At 44.8% G+C, this 19,170-nt stretch overlaps 1 protein-coding gene across 1 annotated transcript in view; it reads left to right on the top strand.

Annotated features, from left to right (window-relative positions):
* Positions 1–14,135, top strand: part of supt6h (SPT6 homolog, histone chaperone and transcription elongation factor) — an 82,078-nt gene extending 67,943 nt beyond the window's left edge. Inside the window, exons 34-37 of the mRNA XM_078422569.1 lie at positions 1,555–1,635; positions 3,493–3,647; positions 8,460–8,617; positions 10,219–14,135. Of these exons, the coding sequence (XP_078278695.1) occupies positions 1,555–1,635; positions 3,493–3,647; positions 8,460–8,617; positions 10,219–10,405 (581 nt within the window). The 3' untranslated portion in view covers positions 10,406–14,135. The remainder of the gene's footprint in view (positions 1–1,554; positions 1,636–3,492; positions 3,648–8,459; positions 8,618–10,218) is intronic.
* Positions 14,136–19,170: the final 5,035 nt, after the last annotated feature.

Consider the following 19,170-nt stretch of genomic DNA (forward strand, 5'->3'; position numbering starts at 1 on the left):
TGGGAACATTTTTCCTGCATAATTTTATACATTTCTATAAGATCCCCTCTCATCATTCTAAACTCCAGTGAATACAAGCCCAGTCTTTCCAATCTTTCCTCACATGGCAGTCCCGCCATCCTGGGGATTAACCTCGTGAACCTACGCTGCACTACCTCCATAGCAAGGACCTCAAATTAGGAGACCAAAACTGCACACAATACTCCAGATGTGGTCTCACCAGGGCCCCGTACAACTGCAGAAGGACCTCTTTACTCGTATACTCAAATCCTCTTGTTATGAGGGCCAACATGCCATTAGCTTTCTATCGTATCGTACCATGTTTGTTGGACTCCTCGGGCTTCTGCAAATCTTTCAGTATGTTGACTGGGAAGTCTGCCAGAGAGACCAGCAACCAATTGCTTTCAGCTAATAACGGCTTTGGAAGGGACATAAGTACAGTTACTCCAGCATTTTGTGAATAAATACCTTCGATTTGTACCAGCATCTGCAGTTATTTTCTTATTCAACTTCGTTTGTATGGTCATCTCAAGTTTCCATTCAGTTTCGTGGGCATCGGCCATCGGACCAAAGTAACTGTGCAGGCTTTTAAGTAGAAGATCCTACCTATTAAGTCCACGGAACATATTGTTTGCCCACCATATAAATGTTGTTATTATACCTTCCTCAACTAACTCCTCAGGCAGCTCATTCCATATACTACTAAGTGAAAAGGTTGCCCATCAGATTCTGAGTAAATCTTTCTCGTCACACCTTAAACCAATGTCCTCTGTTCTTGATTCCCTGGGTAAAAGAATCTGTGCATTCACACTATCAATCACCCTCATGATTTTTATACACCATGATAAGATCACCCCTTAGCCTTCTGAAGAAGGGTCTTGACCCGAAATGTCACCCATTCCTTCTCTGCAGAGATGCTGCCTGACCTGCTGAGTTACTCCAGCATTTTGTGATACCTTCGATTTGTAGCCAGCATCTGCAGTTATTTTCCTACACCCCTTAGCCTCCTGCGCTCCGAGGAATAAAGTCCTAGTTTCTCCAATCTTTCCCTGTAGCTCAGGTCCTTGAGTCCTGGCGACATCCTCGTACATCTTCTCTCATTCTTTCCGGCTTAAAGACATCCTCCTTATAGCAGGGAGAACCGAAACTGAACATAATGCTCCAAACGCAGCCTCACCAGAGTCGCGAACAACTTCTGTATTCGATAATGGGCACAAAACGCTGGAGAAACTCAGCGGGATAGGCAGCATCTCTGGAGAGAGGAATTTCTATACTGGATACCCTGACTGACGAAGGCCAATGCACCAAAATCCCTCTTTACCAGCCTATCCACCTGTGGCGCCACTTTCAGGGAAATTTAATCGAGCTCGGGTTTTTTAAAAATGTTTGGTCATTTTAATTTTATTAAAGGTTACGGATAATTTTTAATGATGCGAATGTCAACGATGTATTCAAAGAGAGAGAGTGGGCACACGATGACAATTATTTTAACACAACGTATACTCTTGCTTGATTTTGTTTTTAATAGTTTTAATGTATTAACATTTCTTCTAGGTATAACACCTTCAAGTACAAGCAGATCTAGTAGAACTCCTGCTTCAATGGATGCCACACCAGCTAATATTAATTTGGCAGGTACGTACGTGAATTTCTTGCGTTAAAGGTATTCGGCAGCTTGCATTCCTGATATTATGCTAAGTTCTTAGGCTGAAGTTTTTTTTGCCTGTTTCATTTTCACTGTTAAATATAGCTGCAATACAATACAATACAATACAATATATCTTTATTGTCATTGTACAGGGGTACAACGAGATTGGGAATGCGCCTCCCATACGATGCAATAATTTAATTAGCTAGTCAGTATTAATTTAAATAAAGCCACTGAGATATGTTTGTTCGAGTACTTGAGTACGGAACGGGGTACTGATTGAGAATGATCAGCCATGATCACGTTGAATGGCGGTGCTGGCTCGAAGGGCCGAATGGCCTCCTCCTGCACCTATTGTCTATTGTCACCCGAAACGTCACCCATTCCTTCTCTCCCAAGATGATGCCTGACCCGCTGAGTTACTCCAGCATTTTGCATCTACCTTCAATTTTAACCATCATCTGCAGTTTTTTCCCTACACATTCAAGTAGATTAGTTCTGTGTGGAAGCAAGCCCTTCATGCATTTTTTAAAAAGTTTTTTTAAAGCATTTTTAAAAAAAAGTTTCAACCGTATGATTTTAATCAACCACTAATGAGTGAGATTAAATGGGTCATTTCATATCTTCCCAAGTTCGCATCTTCCACAGCAATACTCTGTGACCTACAGGATTATCTTTTGGTGTCTTAATTTGCAGAATAAACACAACTTCTAAAGTATTTAAAAGGAGTTTCTTATCTGGGACTTCAAACTCCAAATTCATTGTCGTTAAAGTGAGATTCAAGTACTCGAACAAACATATCTCCTTTTCCTATGAGTTTTACGGTGGAATTTGATGTATTTTGAAATATGTGTTGCCAGGGTGTGCATTTTATATATATATTAATATTTATATATATAAAAATGCACACCCTGGCAACACATATTTCAAAATACATCAAATTCCACCGTGAAACTCATAGGAAAAGGGGATATGTTTGTTCTAGTACTTGAGTATTAACAAATATTTACTTATTCACTTATTTATACGTGTGTGTGCGTGTGTGTTATATATTAATTAATTATTGCTGATTAATTATCGATTAATAAATATTAAATGTGGGTTTTCACTTGCACTGTTGACATTTATCAGGTGTATTTTGTTGGGGGGCAAAGGGAGACCCAGCGGGAAGCCGTTGAGAACGGGGGCGGGGGGCAGATATCGAATGCTAGGGGCCACAGAGAACGAATGGGGGACCTTCGGGAACAAAGGTGGGGGCCCAGCGGGGAAGGGCAGGGGGCTGCTGACACCAACCAAAGGGATTGTTCGGTGGACTTTTGTAACTTTGTCGGCTCCAGATGTGTGGTGACTTGTGTGTACTGGCCAGGTGAGGTCTGATTAATGGTTTCACCAGGTTGTAGACAAAACAAAGCATTTCACTGTACACTCGTGCCAATAACGTAACATAGAATCATTGGGCCCGTGTGTTAGATCATGCGAATGTTTTGTCTTAAATCTGGTGCTTTTGAGACCAGTCCAACTTGTTTGCGTAACTTTCTGCCCTTATGAGGAAGTTGCTTCACGGAAACCTCAAATAAATTAAAAGTCTTTACAGGAATGAAGTAAAGTAAACATCGTCAGCTGTCGAATGAAATGGGGTGTGAAGGAAGGGACTGCAGATGCTGGTTTACACCAAAGTTAGACACTAAATGCTGGAGTATCTCAGGGGGACAGGCAGCATCTCTGGAGAGCAGGAGTGGGTGACGTTTCGTGTCGAGACCCTTCTTCAGACTGGGATTTCGGTGTGAATCGATAGATGATTGACGCGCTTTGTCGTTCACGAAAGTTGTTCTCTCTTTACCTAGATCTTACCCGAGCAGTCAACGCTCTCCCACAGAACATGACGACGCAGATGTTTAATGCCATTGCCGCCGTTACCGGACAGGGACAGAATCCGAACACCACGCCAGCGCAGTGGGGATCCAGCCAGTATGGCTACGGAGGAAGCAGTGCCTACCACGTACGTCTGCCGCCATCACCGCTAGCCGTGAAAATCCTTGCTCATTTCTCAACGTCGCCCATGTTTCCCTAGTTCGCCAGCGTGACCCCAGATCCAACTTAACTATTCCCGCAGACACACACAGAAAGGGATCCAGAACAAGGGGTCACAGTTTAAGGATAAGGGGGAAGTCCTTTAGGACCGAGATGAGAACGTTTTTTTTCACACAGAGAGTGGTGAATCTGTGGAATTCTCTGCCACAGAAGGTAGTTGAGGCCAGTTCATTGGCTATATTTAAGAGGGAGTTAGATGTGGCCCTTGTGGCTAAAGGGATCAGGGGGTATGGAGAGAAGGCAGGTACGGGATACTGAGTTGGATGATCAGCCATGATCATATTGAATGGCGGTGCAGGCTCGAAGGGCTGAATGGCCTACTCCTCCACCTATTTTCTATGTTTCTATGAAAGCCGGAGTAACTGCGGGACAGGCAGCATCTCTGGAGAGGAGGAATGGGTGACGTTTCAGGTTGAGACCCTTCTTCAGACTAGTCGGGGGGGGGGGGGGGGGGGGGGGGAGGGGGAGGGAGACGAGAGATATAGCTGATGATGTGGAGAAGAGATAAAGGGCAATGAATGAAAGATGTGCGAAAAAGTAATGATGATAAAGGAAGCGGGCCTTTCCCGCGTAAATGTATACCAACACTCACCGTCACCGGCAAAGTCAATCTAGCCTCTTCTAAGGATTCACTTTGGAGTTAAAATGGGGAGAAGAGGCTTATGGGGTGAAGGCAGGAGAAGGGGGTTGAGAGGGAGAGATAGATCAGCCATAATTGAATGGCGGAGTAGACTTGATCGGTCGAATGGTCTAATTCTGCTCCTAGAATTGATGTAAATGCTTAGTACTAATTAACAGCCGAAGTTTAACAGCAAACTATTAAGTGTTTCTCCTTTCATTATCACATCTGACAGCAAGCAACATATTGTATCAGGAACCGTGATGGTGAAAATTAAGAAGCCTCTCCTTTTGCCTTTACCTGTGAGATACAATGCATGCAAGCGCATAACATTTCAGTTATTCCACACTCATTGAATATGCTTCTGTATTACAATCCATTATAGAAGGCATTGTAAAAAGGTTTGGGAACAGCTGCGTCCAAGACCACAAGAAATTGCAGAGAGTTGTGGACGCGGCCCAGACCATCACACAAACCACCCCCTCCCTTCCATTGACTTGATCTACACTTCTTCACGCTGCCTCGGCAAGGCCAGCAGCATAATCAAGGACCAGTCTCACCCCCGCCACTCCCTCTTCCATCAGCCAAGAAGTAAAGAAATGTGAAAACGCACACCTCCAGATTCAGGGAGAGATTTATCCCGGCTGTTATCAGGCAACTGAACCATCCTACAAACAACTAGCGAGCTACTAGAAGGATGAGAGGGGATCTTATCGAAACGTATAAGATTATTAAGGGGTTGGACACGTTAGAGGCAGGAAACATGTTCCCAATGTTGGGGGAGTCCAGAACAAGGGGCCACAGTTTAAGAATAAGGGGTAGGCCATTTAGAACTGAGATGAGGAAAAACCTTTTCAGTCAGAGAGTTGTAAATCTGTGGAATTCTCTGCCTCAGAAGGCAGTGGAGGCCAATTCTCTGAATGCATTCAAGAGAGAGCTAGATAGAGCTCTTAAGGATAGTGGAGTCAGGGGGTATGGGGAGAAGGCAGGAACGGGGTACTGATTGAGAATGTTCAGCCATGATCACATTGAATGGCGGTGCTGGCTCGAAGGGCCGAATGGCCTCCTCCTGCACCTATTGTCTACTACCTGAGCTACTATCTACCTCACTGGAGACCCCTGGACTATCTTTGATCGGACTTTATCTCGCACTAAACATTATTCCCTTTATCACGTACCTACAGTGTGGACGGCTCGATTGTAATCGTGTATAAGCTGGCTGGTGAGCACGCAACAAAAGCTTTTCACTAGATACATGACACTAAACTAAACTAAAACCCAGACAATCCAAATTTTGCCAACTGTCTCTAATGAAGTCATATCCTGGCAGAACCCTCAAGCATATTCAAGTCTCTACATGAATGAAGTACACCACATTTAGTCAGCAGTTACATGTCCCTCCATGAATTTTCTTATCAAAACATTAAAGGTCATGAAGTCAGAAGGAATAGGAGTAGAATTAGACCAGCCAGCCTATCAAGTCTACTCCACCATTCAATCACGGCTGATCTATCTCTCCCTCCTAATCACATTCTCCTGCCTTCTCCCCATAACCTCTGACACCCGCACTAATCAAGAATCTATCTATGCCTTAAAAATATCCACTGACTTGGCCTCTATAGCCTTCTGTGGCAAAGAATTCCACAGATTCACCACCCCCCGACTAAAGAAATTTCTCTCCATCTCCTTCCTAAAAGAATGTCCTTTAATTCTGAGGCTGTGACCTCTAGTCCTAGACTCTCCCACTACCCGACAAGAACCAGCTCGGTTAATGAGGTGACTAATCATTCTCCAAATGGAAGTCCAATTTACCTTCCGGGACTGCTGCTGAAATGGAAATCTTTAACTTCTCCTTTCATATTTCACCACATGCCTATTTGAATAGTCAGATAAAAAGTAGAAGATGCTGGAAATACGCAGATGATTGACCACGCAGCAAGCAGGGAAGGGGAAACTGAGTGGCCATGTTGGGAAGGTGGTCTTTTCATCAAAAAAGTGAACAAAGTTGCAGGGAATTATCCTGTAATTTGAATAATTATTGTCTTGTCTGCTACTTTGTGGTAAATCAATGAATCTTTTCAAAGTCATTATCTTCAATAATCACATCCTGTTTTCTGTGATTTGCATTTAATTTCCGGCTCATATTTTAAAAGTCGCAAAGATCTGCGCATGACAATGAACCATGACGGGTGACACTGGAAATTAATAAGATTATTAAGGGGTTGGACACGTTAGAGGCAGGAAAAATGTTCCCAATGTCGGGGGAGTCCAGAACAAGGGGCCACAGTTTAAGAATAAGGGGGAGGCCATTTAAAACGGAGATGAGGAAAAACTTTTTCAGTCAGAGAGTTGTGAATCTGTGGAATTCTCTGCCTCAGAAGGCAGTGGGAGGCCAATTCTCTGAATGCATTCAAGAGAGAGCTAGATAGAGCTCTTAAGGATAGCGGAGTCAGGGGGTATGGGGAGAAGGCAGGAACGGGGTACTGATTGAGAATGTTCAGCCATGATCACATTGAATGGCGGTGCTGGCTCGAAGGGCCGAATGGCCTCCTCCTGCACCTATTGTCTACTACCTGAGCTACTATCTACCTCACTGGAGACCCCTGGACTATCTTTGATCGGACTTTATCTCGCACTAAACATTATTCCCTTTATCACGTACCTACAGTGTGGACGGCTCGATTGTAATCATGTATAAGCTGGCTGGTGAGCACGCAACAAAAGCTTTTCACTAGATACATGACACTAAACTAAACTAAAACCCAGACAATCCAAATTTTGCCAACTGTCTCTAATGAAGTCATATCCTGGCAGAACCCTCAAGCATATTCAAGTCTCTACATGAATGAAGTACACCACATTTAGTCAGCAGTTACATGTCCCTCCATGAATTTTCTTATCAAAACATTAAAGGTCATGAAGTCAGAAGGAATAGGAGTAGAATTAGACCAGCCAGCCTATCAAGTCTACTCCACCATTCAATCACGGCTGATCTATCTCTCCCTCCTAATCACATTCTCCTGCCTTCTCCCCATAACCTCTGACACCCGCACTAATCAAGAATCTATCTATGCCTTAAAAATATCCACTGACTTGGTCTCTATAGCCTTCTGTGGCAAAGAATTCCACAGATTCACCACCCCCCGACTAAAGAAATTTCTCTCCATCTCCTTCCTAAAAGAATGTCCTTTAATTCTGAGGCTGTGACCTCTAGTCCTAGACTCTCCCACTACCCGACAAGAACCAGCTCGGTTAATGAGGTGACTAATCATTCTCCAAATGGAAGTCCAATTTACCTTCCGGGACTGCTGCTGAAATGGAAATCTTTAACTTCTCCTTTCATATTTCACCACATGCCTATTTGAATAGTCAGATAAAAAGTAGAAGATGCTGGAAATACGCAGATGATTGACCACGCAGCAAGCAGGGAAGGGGAAACTGAGTGGCCATGTTGGGAAGGTGGTCTTTTCATCAAAAAAGTGAACAAAGTTGCAGGGAATTATCCTGTAATTTGAATAATTATTGTCTTGTCTGCTACTTTGTGGTAAATCAATGAATCTTTTCAAAGTCATTATCTTCAATAATCACATCCTGTTTTCTGTGATTTGCATTTAATTTCCGGCTCATATTTTAAAAGTCGCAAAGATCTGCGCATGACAATGAACCATGACGGGTGACACTGGATATTAATAAGATTATTAAGGGGTTGGACACGTTAGAGGCAGGAAAAATGTTCCCAATGTCGGGGGAGTCCAGAACAAGGGGCCACAGTTTAAGAATAAGGGGTAGGCCATTTAAAACGGAGATGAGGAAAAACTTTTTCAGTCAGAGAGTTGTGAATCTGTGGAATTCTCTGCCTCAGAAGGCAGTGGAGGCCAATTCTCTGAACGCATTCAAGAGAGAGCTAGATAGAGCTCTTAAGGATAGCGGAGTCAGGGGGTATGGGGAGAAGGCAGGAACGGGGTACTGATTGAGAATGATCAGCCATGATCTCATTGAATGGCGGTGCTGGCTCGCAGGGCTGAATGGCCTCCTCCTGCACCTATTGTCTATTGTGATGTTGCGTCGGGACTGATTGAGCGTGCTTTCACTCTGTTGCAGGTGTTTGCCACTCCCGCACAGCAAGCGGTGGCAACTCCGCTGATGACGCCGAGTTACTCGTACACCACGCCCAGCCAGCAGCCCGTCACCACTCCGCAGTACCCGGGCAGCACCACGCCCCAGACGCCCGCCTCCACGCGACAGCGTTCGCAGCCCAAGTGAGTATTGCCACAGCGGGACACGGGGTGGGACCGTGCATAAAGGCCCCGAGAGTTTCCAGATCCAACAGTGCTTTTAGATTTTGTTTTACATTTAGAGATACAGCGCGGAAACAGGCCCTTCAGCCCACCGAGTCCACGCCGCCCAGCGATCCCCGCACACTAACACTATCGTACACACACTAGGGACAATTTTTACATTTACCCAGTCAATTAACCAACATACCTGTACGTATTTGGAGTGTGGGAGGAAACCGAAGATCTCGGAGAAAACCCACGCAGGTCACGGGGAGAACGTACAAACTCCGTACAGACGGCACCCGTAGTCAGGATCGAACCTGAGTCTCCGGCGCTGCATTCGCTGTAAGGCAGCAACTCTACCGCTGCGCCACCGTCAAATGTACCGACAACGCAACTGGATTCTAACGTGCAGCCACGTCATTATCCCAGACGACGCATCATGTACAAATTCAATAAGTTAACCACCCGCAATACCAGTGGAAAAAACCCGTGCTCCTTAGTCTAATGAAGGATAGTCCGCAGATGACGGCAGTAGAGGTGAGGCATGAGTACATTTCAGTACAGAACAGGGCGCAGCGGTAGAGTTGCTGCCTCACAGCACCAGAGACCCGGCTTCGATCCCGACTACGGGTGCCGTCTGTACGGAGTTTGTACGTTCTCCCCGTGACCCTGTGAGTTTTCTCCGGGTGCTCCGGTTTCCTCCCACACTCCGAAGATGTGCAGGTTTGTGGGTTAATTGGCTTCTGTAAGTTGTAAATTATCCCTAGTGTGTAGGATAATGCGAGTGAACAGAGCGATCGCTGGTTGGCATGAACTCAGTGGGCCGAAGGGCCTTTTTCTGTGCCGTACCTCTAAACTAAATTAAACACTACAACTGATTTCTAGTGTACAGCCATGTAATGATGATATATAATTATATCACAGATGATTTATAATTTAAAAATTCAATAGGTTAACAACCCACGATATTAGTGCAAAAAACCTGTGCTCCTTAGTGTCATGAAATGTAGTCCACAGAAGCCAAGATGCATTTGTGGCCACAAGGAACTGCAGATGCTCAGAACTATCAGTGTCATCAAATCATACAGCTTTGCAACACATGGCCAAATCGACCACGAGACTGACCCACCTTGCTGTGTTTCACCCATATCCCTCTAAACCTGTCCTATCCAAGTGCCTGGATAAATGTTTCTTGAACATTGTGATAATACCTGCCCTCGACAGCTCGTTCCATTCACCTGCCACCCTTTGTGTGAAAACGTTGACCCTCGGGTTCCTATTAAATCTTTCCCTCTCACCCCCCTCCTCTCTCACCTTAAACCCATGAGCTCTGCTCCTCAACCGTGGTAGAATACAGAGAATTCAGAGAAGGGGCAAGTAGACACAGGAACTGTAGATGCTGGGTTAAATGAAAAGGTACGAAGTGCTGGAGTAATTCAGCGGGTTAGGCAGCATCTCTGGAGGACGCGGATGGGCGAGGTTTCTGATCGGGGACCCATTCTGCCTCTGCGGCCGGTGTACATCTCCAGGTTTAAAGGTGACACAAGACCCCTAACCTTGTTCGCGATTCTCTCACCTAGGACCTCCACTGCACACACGGCAGTTGACTGGGGCAAGATCGCCGAGCAGTGGTTACAAGAGAAGGAACAGGAGCGACGGAAGCAAAAAGTCAAGACTCCTCGACCGTCTCCAAGCCCCATGATCGAGGGCACCCCCATGTCCATCGCTGGCGACGCCACGCCATTACTGGATGAAATGGATCGATAGGGCATGGCAAAATGGACAGCATTTGAACTTGATTCCCCCCCCCCCTACCCACCCACCCGTCCTCCCACCCCCTCCGATTGGACCCGTCACTTTCAGTGTTTCCCCAGTGCCCACAACTACCAAGGACGGGCTCAAGGATTTTTGCTTCTAAGCTATATATTGGTTATTCTCCGACACTTGTCCTTGACACTCAGTATTGTCCACTTAGCAAGAAGCGTGAAGCTTTCAGGAGGCCGAGGGGAAATGACTGGAATGGTGAGATGATTAGGCCCTTGGTCTCGTGTGCGAGGCAGACTGATTATCCGTGTGCTGTCGTGACCCACGCGGATGCATACACAAACGCCAGCTTGCACCTGGCCTACTTTTCATTTCTGCGGCTGGGATTTTGGGGGGATATTTGCAACCGTTACGCTAAAGCAGAGACTGGTTGTCACCACCTTGACTTCCTATATCATATAACGATGTACATACATACATAGGTAAGACGCAGACTTTGGGGGTTTTTAAGCTTGAGGTGAAATTTAACGGACATGGAAATGGTCACCAACGCGTGGTGATTACATGTTCTGCTGCGGAAGGAGAATTTAAATTGTACCTGAATTAATAAGCTTTTTTTTCTTTTTCTTTCCCCTCTAAATAAAAGAGCATTTAGTTTTCAATTTGCTTTCTCACCTTCTGGTTATTTTGTAACTTTAAAAGAACTATTAATAACAAATATTGTTCTGATATGGGTCCCAAATGATTCGTGTGCTTTTTCGTGTTGGTATCCCCAAGGGATTCGCGGGTTGCTTGAGGGGTAAGGGATCGGGCAGTGAGGGGTTTGTCCGTACGCGCGCTCCAGGGGCAAGCGTGGTGGACGTGTTCTTAAGTTCTGTAGCAGCTGATGTAACCTCAGCCTCCAACAATCACCCCCACCCCCCTCATCCAAACCGGGGGTGCGGTTTGTCACTGTAACACATCAACAGGGCACCCTGTCCCCATTCACATCTAGTCCAACGCTATTTAATGGTGCTGCAGTCACGATGTGATAGTGGCTCTGCCGTGCCGTGCTTCGTTCAGTCGTAAGTCTATCCTGCAGGGGGGTTTTCAGCTAAACGTTTGCTGCACACATTCCGGTTGTGAAGGATGATGCAGGAATAATGGAATATGTATACCATTGTTGGCAAATATTAAGTTACCTAAATACCTATCACTACTTTCCATAAAGCAGTAGGGCTATGAAAGGCTTACTCTACATCCCTCTGTTCCATGGGGTTGTGGAGGAGAGCCTATATATATATATATATATGTGTGTGTGTGCGTGCATATGTATATGTGTGTGTATATATATAATCATACATATATATATGTATATACTGTGTGTGTGTATATATATATATTGTGTGTGTGTATATATATATATATATTGTGTATGTGTATATATACTGTATATATATATATATACTATGTATATATATACTGTATATATGTGTATACACACTCATTTATATACATACACACACACTTGCATATATGCGCATACACACACACTCGCATATATATATATGTATGTATATATACACACACACACATATATACATACATATATATATTACATTATTCTTTCCAATGGCATCAGTCAATGAATATTACTGCCTTTTAGATACCTGTCTCAGAAATTATTGAAAGCCTCCCAAGGCCTAATGTTTTGGTTACACATATTTCCCAAGATAGTCAATATAACGGAGATTATAACGTTGCTGTTTTAAAGGATCGTGTAGCTTATGGAAGCATGTTAGTTTGAATTGCTGCCGTGATCCCTACCGTGCCTGTATTTTATTGCTGAAATTGGAAATAGTTTTGTTTTTTTTAATGTCCAAAACCTTGATTACAAATGTTGAAGCCACGGTTGAGAGATTTCAGTGTGGGGTAATAAGGGTTCAGAGCTAGACACAAAATGCTGGAAACATAGAAAGTAGGTAGAGGAGTAGGCCATTCGGCCCTTCGAGCCAGCACTGCCATTCAATATGATCATGGCTGATCATCCAGTATCAGTACCCCGTTCCTGTTTTTTCCCCATATCCCTTGATTCCGTTAGCCCTAAGAGCTCTTGATTACATCTGGAATACACTTCAGCCCACATTAGTGCATGTATTTTTACCCATCTTTTGCTTGCAACATCCTTGCAAATGGATGGTTGAAGTTTTGGGTTGAGACCCTTCTTCAGACTGAAGATGGGTCTCGACCCGCCACGTCACCCACCCACGTTCTCCAGGGATGCTGCCTGACCCGCTGAGTTACTCCAGCATTTTGTGTCTATCTTTGGTATGAACCAGCATCTGCAGTTCACTTTTGTTCAAACTTCAGAACTGATGTAATTCCCAAAATGTCTGGTTTCAACCAAATTTTGAGGTGACAAGCTTCCATTTTGATGTATCCGTGAGATTAATTTAAGATGTGTAGATCAGGGCTATGGTTATGGATTGACCTATTGTAGTGACCTATTTATCCAGATAAGTTTAAACCAAACTTTTTTTTCTCTAATCATTAGAATTCACAGTAGCACAACACACAAAAATTGTTTAGATTCACATGGATCTTGAGTCTGAGTCCTCGTTCTGTCCATCAGTACTAAAATGCGTGAGTTCGATGGATGGGGAACAATTTGGATCAGTTAGTGAAATTATATGTTTGCAAAATGTGTAGATACACAATATCTTAAGCTTTTTGCATTGCAGAATAATTTTATGCAACCTTAAATTATGTCTTTGTGGAGAAGGGATTTGATATTTTTTCAAATACAATTCACCTTGCAAAGTAAATATTTCTTGCAGCTTTTGCTCTGAATAAAAGTACTGTGAATTCAAACCTTGCTTACCGAAGCTACTGCAAGCAATTTCAGATGTAGACATATGCTAGTCAAGTATATCTGCCTGGTCAAAGTTATCTTAACTCGAGTCATAGAGTGATACAGTGCGGAATCAGGCCCTTCGGCCCAACTTGCCCACACCGACCAAAGTGTCCCATCTGCACTAGTCCCACCTGCCTGCGTTTGGCCCCTCCCAAACCTGTCCTATCCATGTACCTGTCTAAATGTTTCTTAAACGTTGGGATAGTCCCTGCCTCAACTACCTCCTCCGGCAGCTTGTTCCATACACCCACCACCCTTTGTGTGGAAAAGTTACCCCCTCAGATTCCAATTAAATCATTTCCCCTTCACCTTAAACCTATGTCCTCTGGTCCTCGATTCACACCCTGGGCAAGAGACTTTGTGCATCGACCAGATCTATTCCTCTCATAATTTTATACTATTGCAAAAGCATTTAATTTGATGGAGTGTAATTAAGTTTAAATATGCAAGGTTGGGTGGTGCATTGAGGGCCGTTTTACGCACATAAGGAGGAGTGTATTATTTTTTTGAAATGATGTTATTATATTCCATTTTACACTAGGAAATTCTTTAAACCCATATAGTTGCTAGTATATGCTAGCATAATCTATTATTATTTCTTTGTTTTTATTGGCGAGTTCCTCTTCCCACCAATGTATTATTATCTGGAAAGTATATTACATGGAATAATAATGGGGTTATTCTCGTGCTCTGTTATTTAACTGATTTGAAAGTTCTATGGTCTTGGAGTTGTGCATTAAATTGTATTTTCCAAACAAGCAATCTTAATCCAGATTATCATGCTTTCCATTCTTGGTATCTTGTATTGTTCCATGAATAAAGCCAATTCACCAAAACAAATCACGTTTCTATACTTCAGTTACGAGTTCCCGTTGTGGGTCAAAGGTTCCCATGTTGTTTAAGTTTGTACATTGATATTTTGTAAAGGTAGCGTGCCGGTTTACAGTTTGGTTTATTGTCGCGTGTACCGAGGTACAGTGAAAAGCTTTTGTTGCGTGCTAACCAGTCAGCGGAAAGACAATACACGATTACAATCGAGCCGTTTACAGTGTACAGATAGATGAGTGACAAGGGAATAACGTTTAGTGCAAGGTAAAGCCAGCAAAGTCCAATCAAGGTGGACGCAAACTGCTGGAGTAACTCAGCGGGACAGGCAGCTTCTCTGGAGAGAAGGAATGGATGATGTTTCGGATCGAGACCCTTCCTCAGACCCAAAACATCACCCATAGATAGAGCTCTTAAGGATAGCGGAGTCAGGGGGCATGGGGAGAAGGCAGGAACGGGGTACTGATTGAGAATGATCAGCCATGATCACATTGAATGGCGGTGCGTACAGGCTCGAAGGGCCGAATGGCCTCCTCCTGCACCTATTGTCTATCCTTTCCCAGAGATGCTGCCTGTCCCGCTGAGTTACACCAGCAGTTTGTGACTGCCTTCGATTTTAAACCAGCATCTGCAGTTCTTTCCAACACACAAAGTCCAATCAAGGATAGTCCGAGGGTCACAAATGAAGTAGACAGTAGTTCAGGACCGCTCTGTGGTTGTGGTGGGATGAACAACCTGCTTTTGGCGTGTGTTTTTAAAGCTGCAAGATCCAATTTTAATTAATCCCACATAATGAAAGACTTGTCCCAACAAGGATATTCCTTCTCTCTGCTCCCATCGGGCAAAAGATACAGAAGCTTGAAAGCGCGCACCACCAGACTCGAGAACAACTTCTTCCCTTCTGTTATCAGCCTTCTGAACGGTGCTTCCATAAAATAGGCTACAGTTGAGCTACAATGCAGAGAACTACACCGATCAGCCAAAACATTATGACCTGACGAGCCAAAGCATTATGACCACCTGCCTAATATGCTGTTGGTCCTCCGTGTGCAGCCCCATACGCAGCAGGGTGCGATGCACTGTGTATTGTGACACATTCCTCCCGTGACCACCATCAACATTTTCTGTGACTTGTGCCACAGTCGACCTTCTGCCGGTTCGGACCAGACGGGATAGCCTTCGTTGCCCTCGTGCATCGATGAGCCTTGGGCGCCCAACACCCTGTCTGTCGCCCGTTTGTGGTTTGTCCCTCCTTGGACTGCTGTCGGCCGGTACTCACCACTGCTGACCGGGAGCACCCCACAACACAAGCCTTGCCGATTCAGAGATGTTCTGACCCAGTCGTCTGGCCGTAACAATTTGGCTCTTGTCAAAGTCGCTCAGGTCTTTACTCCTGCCCATTTCTCCTACATCATCATCATATCATATATATACAGCCGGAAACAGGCCTTTTCGGCCCTCCAAGTCCGTGCCGCCCAGCGATTCCCGTACATTAACACTATCCTACACCCACTAGGGACAATTTTTACATTTACCCAGCCAATTAACCTACATACCTGTACGTCTTTGGAGTGTGGGAGGAAACCGAAGATCTCGGAGAAAACCCACGCAGGTCACGGGGAGAACGTACAAACTCCTTACAGTGCAGCACCCGTAGTCAGGATCGAACCTGAGTCTCCGGCGCTGCATTCGCTGTAAAGCAGCAACTCTACCGCTGCGCTACCGTGCCGCCCTACATCCAGCACATCAACTTCAAGAACTGACTGTTCACTTGCTGCCTAATATACCCCACCCCTTGACAGGTGCCATTGTAACAAGATCATCAATGTTATTCACTTTGCCTGTCAGTGGTCATAATGTTTTGGCTGATCGGGTATATTCTGCACTCTATCTTTCCCTTCATTTGTCGATGTAATTGATTGTATTCATGTATCATCTTATCTACTTTGATTGGATAGCATGCAAAAACAAAGCTTTCAACTGTACCTCGTTACATATGACATTAATAAACCTAAAGATGTAGAACTGTGTGGATGTTTCCACTAGTGGCCATAGCCTCAGGATAAAGGACGTTCCTTTAGGAAGGAGATGAGGAATTCCTTTAGTCAGAGGGTGGTGAATCTGGAATTCATTGCCACAGACGGCTGTGGAGGCCAAGATAATGGATATTTTTAAGCCGGAGGTTGAGAGATTCTTGATTGGTACGGGTGTAATGTTTTGTTCCAGATATTTAGGACTGGAACTTAAACTCTGAGAGATATAGAACCATCAAGATTTACGCTTTGGGAAGTTTAAAACAAATTTGCAGGTGTCAGGGGTTACGGGGAGAAGGCAGGAGAATGGGGTTGAGAGGGAAAGATAGATCAGCTATGATTGAATGACGGGGTAGACTTGATGGGCCGAATGGCCTAATTCTGCTCCTACGACTTATGAAGAGCCACTTGATAATTCAAAGGAAAAATTATTGTTCCTTCGAAATTTTTTGTTTGGGGGAGGGGTAGCAGCTAAAGGATGTAGAAACATAGAAAATAGGTGCAGGAGTAGGCCATTCGGCCCTTCGAGCCTGCACCGCCATTCAATATGATCATGGCTGATCATCCAACTCAGTATCCTGTACCTGACTTCTCTCCATACCCCCTGATCCCTTTAGCCACAAGGGCCACATCTAACTCCCTCTTAAATATAGCCAATGAACTGGCCTCAACTACCTTCTGTGGCAGAGAATTCCACAGACTCACCACTCTGTGTGAAGAAATGTTTTCTCATCTCGGTCCTAAAAGACATCCCCCTTATCCTTAAGCTGTGACCCCTGGTTCTGGACTTCCCCAACATCAGGAACAATCTTCCCGCATCTAACCTCTCCAACCCCTTAAGAATTTTATATGTTTCTATAAGATCCCCCCTCAATCTTCTAAATTCCAGCGAGTACAAGCCGAATCTATCCGGTCTTTCTTCATATGAAAGTCCTGCCATCCCAGGGATCAATCTGGTGAACCTTCTCTGTACTCCCTGTAAGGCTAGAATTTCTTTCCTCAGATTAGGAGACCAAAACTGTACACAATACTCCAGGTGTGGTCTCACCAATGCCCTGTACAACTGCAGCAGAACCTCCCTGCTCCTATACTCAAATCCCCTCGCTATGAATGCCAACATGTAAATCAAGGGGACAAATTTGTTTAACTTCCCAAAGCTTAAATCTCGTTGGTTCTGTTTCTCAGAGAAGGTTAAGTTCCATTTCAGTCATAAATACCGGGAACAAATGCTGCTCATCAATCAGGAACTTAAAATTAATGTAAATATTTTCCTTTGTGTTTTTGATTGTTTTTTAATTTAAAAAAATAACTTTTCCTTCTCCTTTCAATCTCAATTCTTTTTCACAATTTTTCATTTGTGACACATGGGCAGTGTGGAAATGGAGGGATAGAGCACGGAACAGTACTGGAACAGGCCCTTCGGCCCACAATGTCTGTGCTGAACATGCCTCGCCAACAGTCTGTCTGGTCCTTTTCGTCCTTTGGTATTTTTAGTGTGTGTTAAATGCATGTTTTAGTGTTCTTTAGCTTTGTTTTATCAGGGGTGGGGTGAGGTTGGGGGAATTTTTTTATTTTTTTTATCTCGACGGAGATGCGATTTTTTTTTCCCCCGTATCGTATCTCCGTCAGCACTACGGTCTAACATCGTGCAGCTGGCGGCCTCTTGCTGGGGATCGACTGTGGGAGCTCCAACCGCGGGAGCCTGCAGGAGTTAACATCGTGGAGCTGGTGGTCCCTGTCGGGGATCAACCTCGGAAGCTCCAACTGCGGGAGCCTGCGGACTTTGATATCGTGGAGCACGCGGACACTGGTCAGGGACCGACTTCGGGAGCTGCAAGCCACAGGAGCTTCGACTGCCCCGATCGTGGGAGCTTCGATCGCCGGCTGCAGGAGTTTCGATCGCCCCGACTGCAGATGGTTCGACCACCCCGACTGCAGATGGTTCAACCGCCCCGATCGTGGGAGCTTCGACCGTCCCAAGGGATGGTTCGACTGCCCCGACGGATGGTTCGACTGCCCCGACGGATGGTTCGACTGCCCCGACGGATGGTTCGACTGCCCCGACGGATGATTCGACTGCCCCGACCGATGGTTCGACTGCCCCGATCCCGGGAGCTTCGACCGCCCCGACGGATGGTTCGACTGCCCCGACCGCGGGAGAATAAAGTGGTAAGAAGATTGGACTTTATTGCCTTCCATCACAGTGAGGAACGTGGGGAATCTGCTGTAGTGGATGTTTATGTTAACTTTTACGTAGTTGCGTGTTGCTTTTACTAGTATGACTGTATGGTAAATCGAATTTCACTGTGAACCTTTGAAGCTGTTTTGAGCCTTTGATGAACTCATCAGTTAAACTAATCCGCTGGGTCAGCAGGTGTGGCAACTTCTGGGAATAAAACTGCATAAAATAGCTGGAGGAACTCAGCGTGTCAGGCAGCATCTGTGATGGGAATCTGATTCGGTTTAGTTTTATTACTTCACCTGTATCCCGAGGTACAGTGAAAGACTTTGTGTTGCGTGCTATCCAAACAGATCAAATATCCCATGCATAGACACAATCTATGGTGGCGCAGCGGTAGAGTTGCTGCCTTACAGCGCAAGAATTCCTGTGTCGATCCTGACTACGGGCGCTGTTCTGTACGGAGTTTGTACGTTCTCCCTGTGACCACGTGGGTTTTCTCCGGGTGCTCCGGTTTCCTCCTGTAAGTCCAAAGACGTGCAGGTTTGTAGGTTAATTGGATTGGTATAAATGTAAATTGTCCCCAGTGTGTGTAGGATAGTGTTAGTGTGCGGGGATCGCTGGTCGGCGCGGACCTGGTGGGCCGAAGGGCCTGTTTCAGCGCTAGATCTCTAAACTAAACTAAATTAGCATTTCAAACAATCTGCATCATCTACAATTAATCATTATTTTTAAAAAACATGTTAATTTACCCTGACTAGTGGTGCCATTTGTTGAAATGTTTTTGGAAGAGAAGGGATTAATTCATCTTAATAGGGTGTACGAGTTCAATGTGTGA

The sequence above is a fragment of the Rhinoraja longicauda genome, chromosome 26 (assembly GCF_053455715.1).
Source record: "Rhinoraja longicauda isolate Sanriku21f chromosome 26, sRhiLon1.1, whole genome shotgun sequence".
In the NCBI taxonomy this organism is placed as follows: Eukaryota; Metazoa; Chordata; class Chondrichthyes; order Rajiformes; family Arhynchobatidae; genus Rhinoraja; species Rhinoraja longicauda.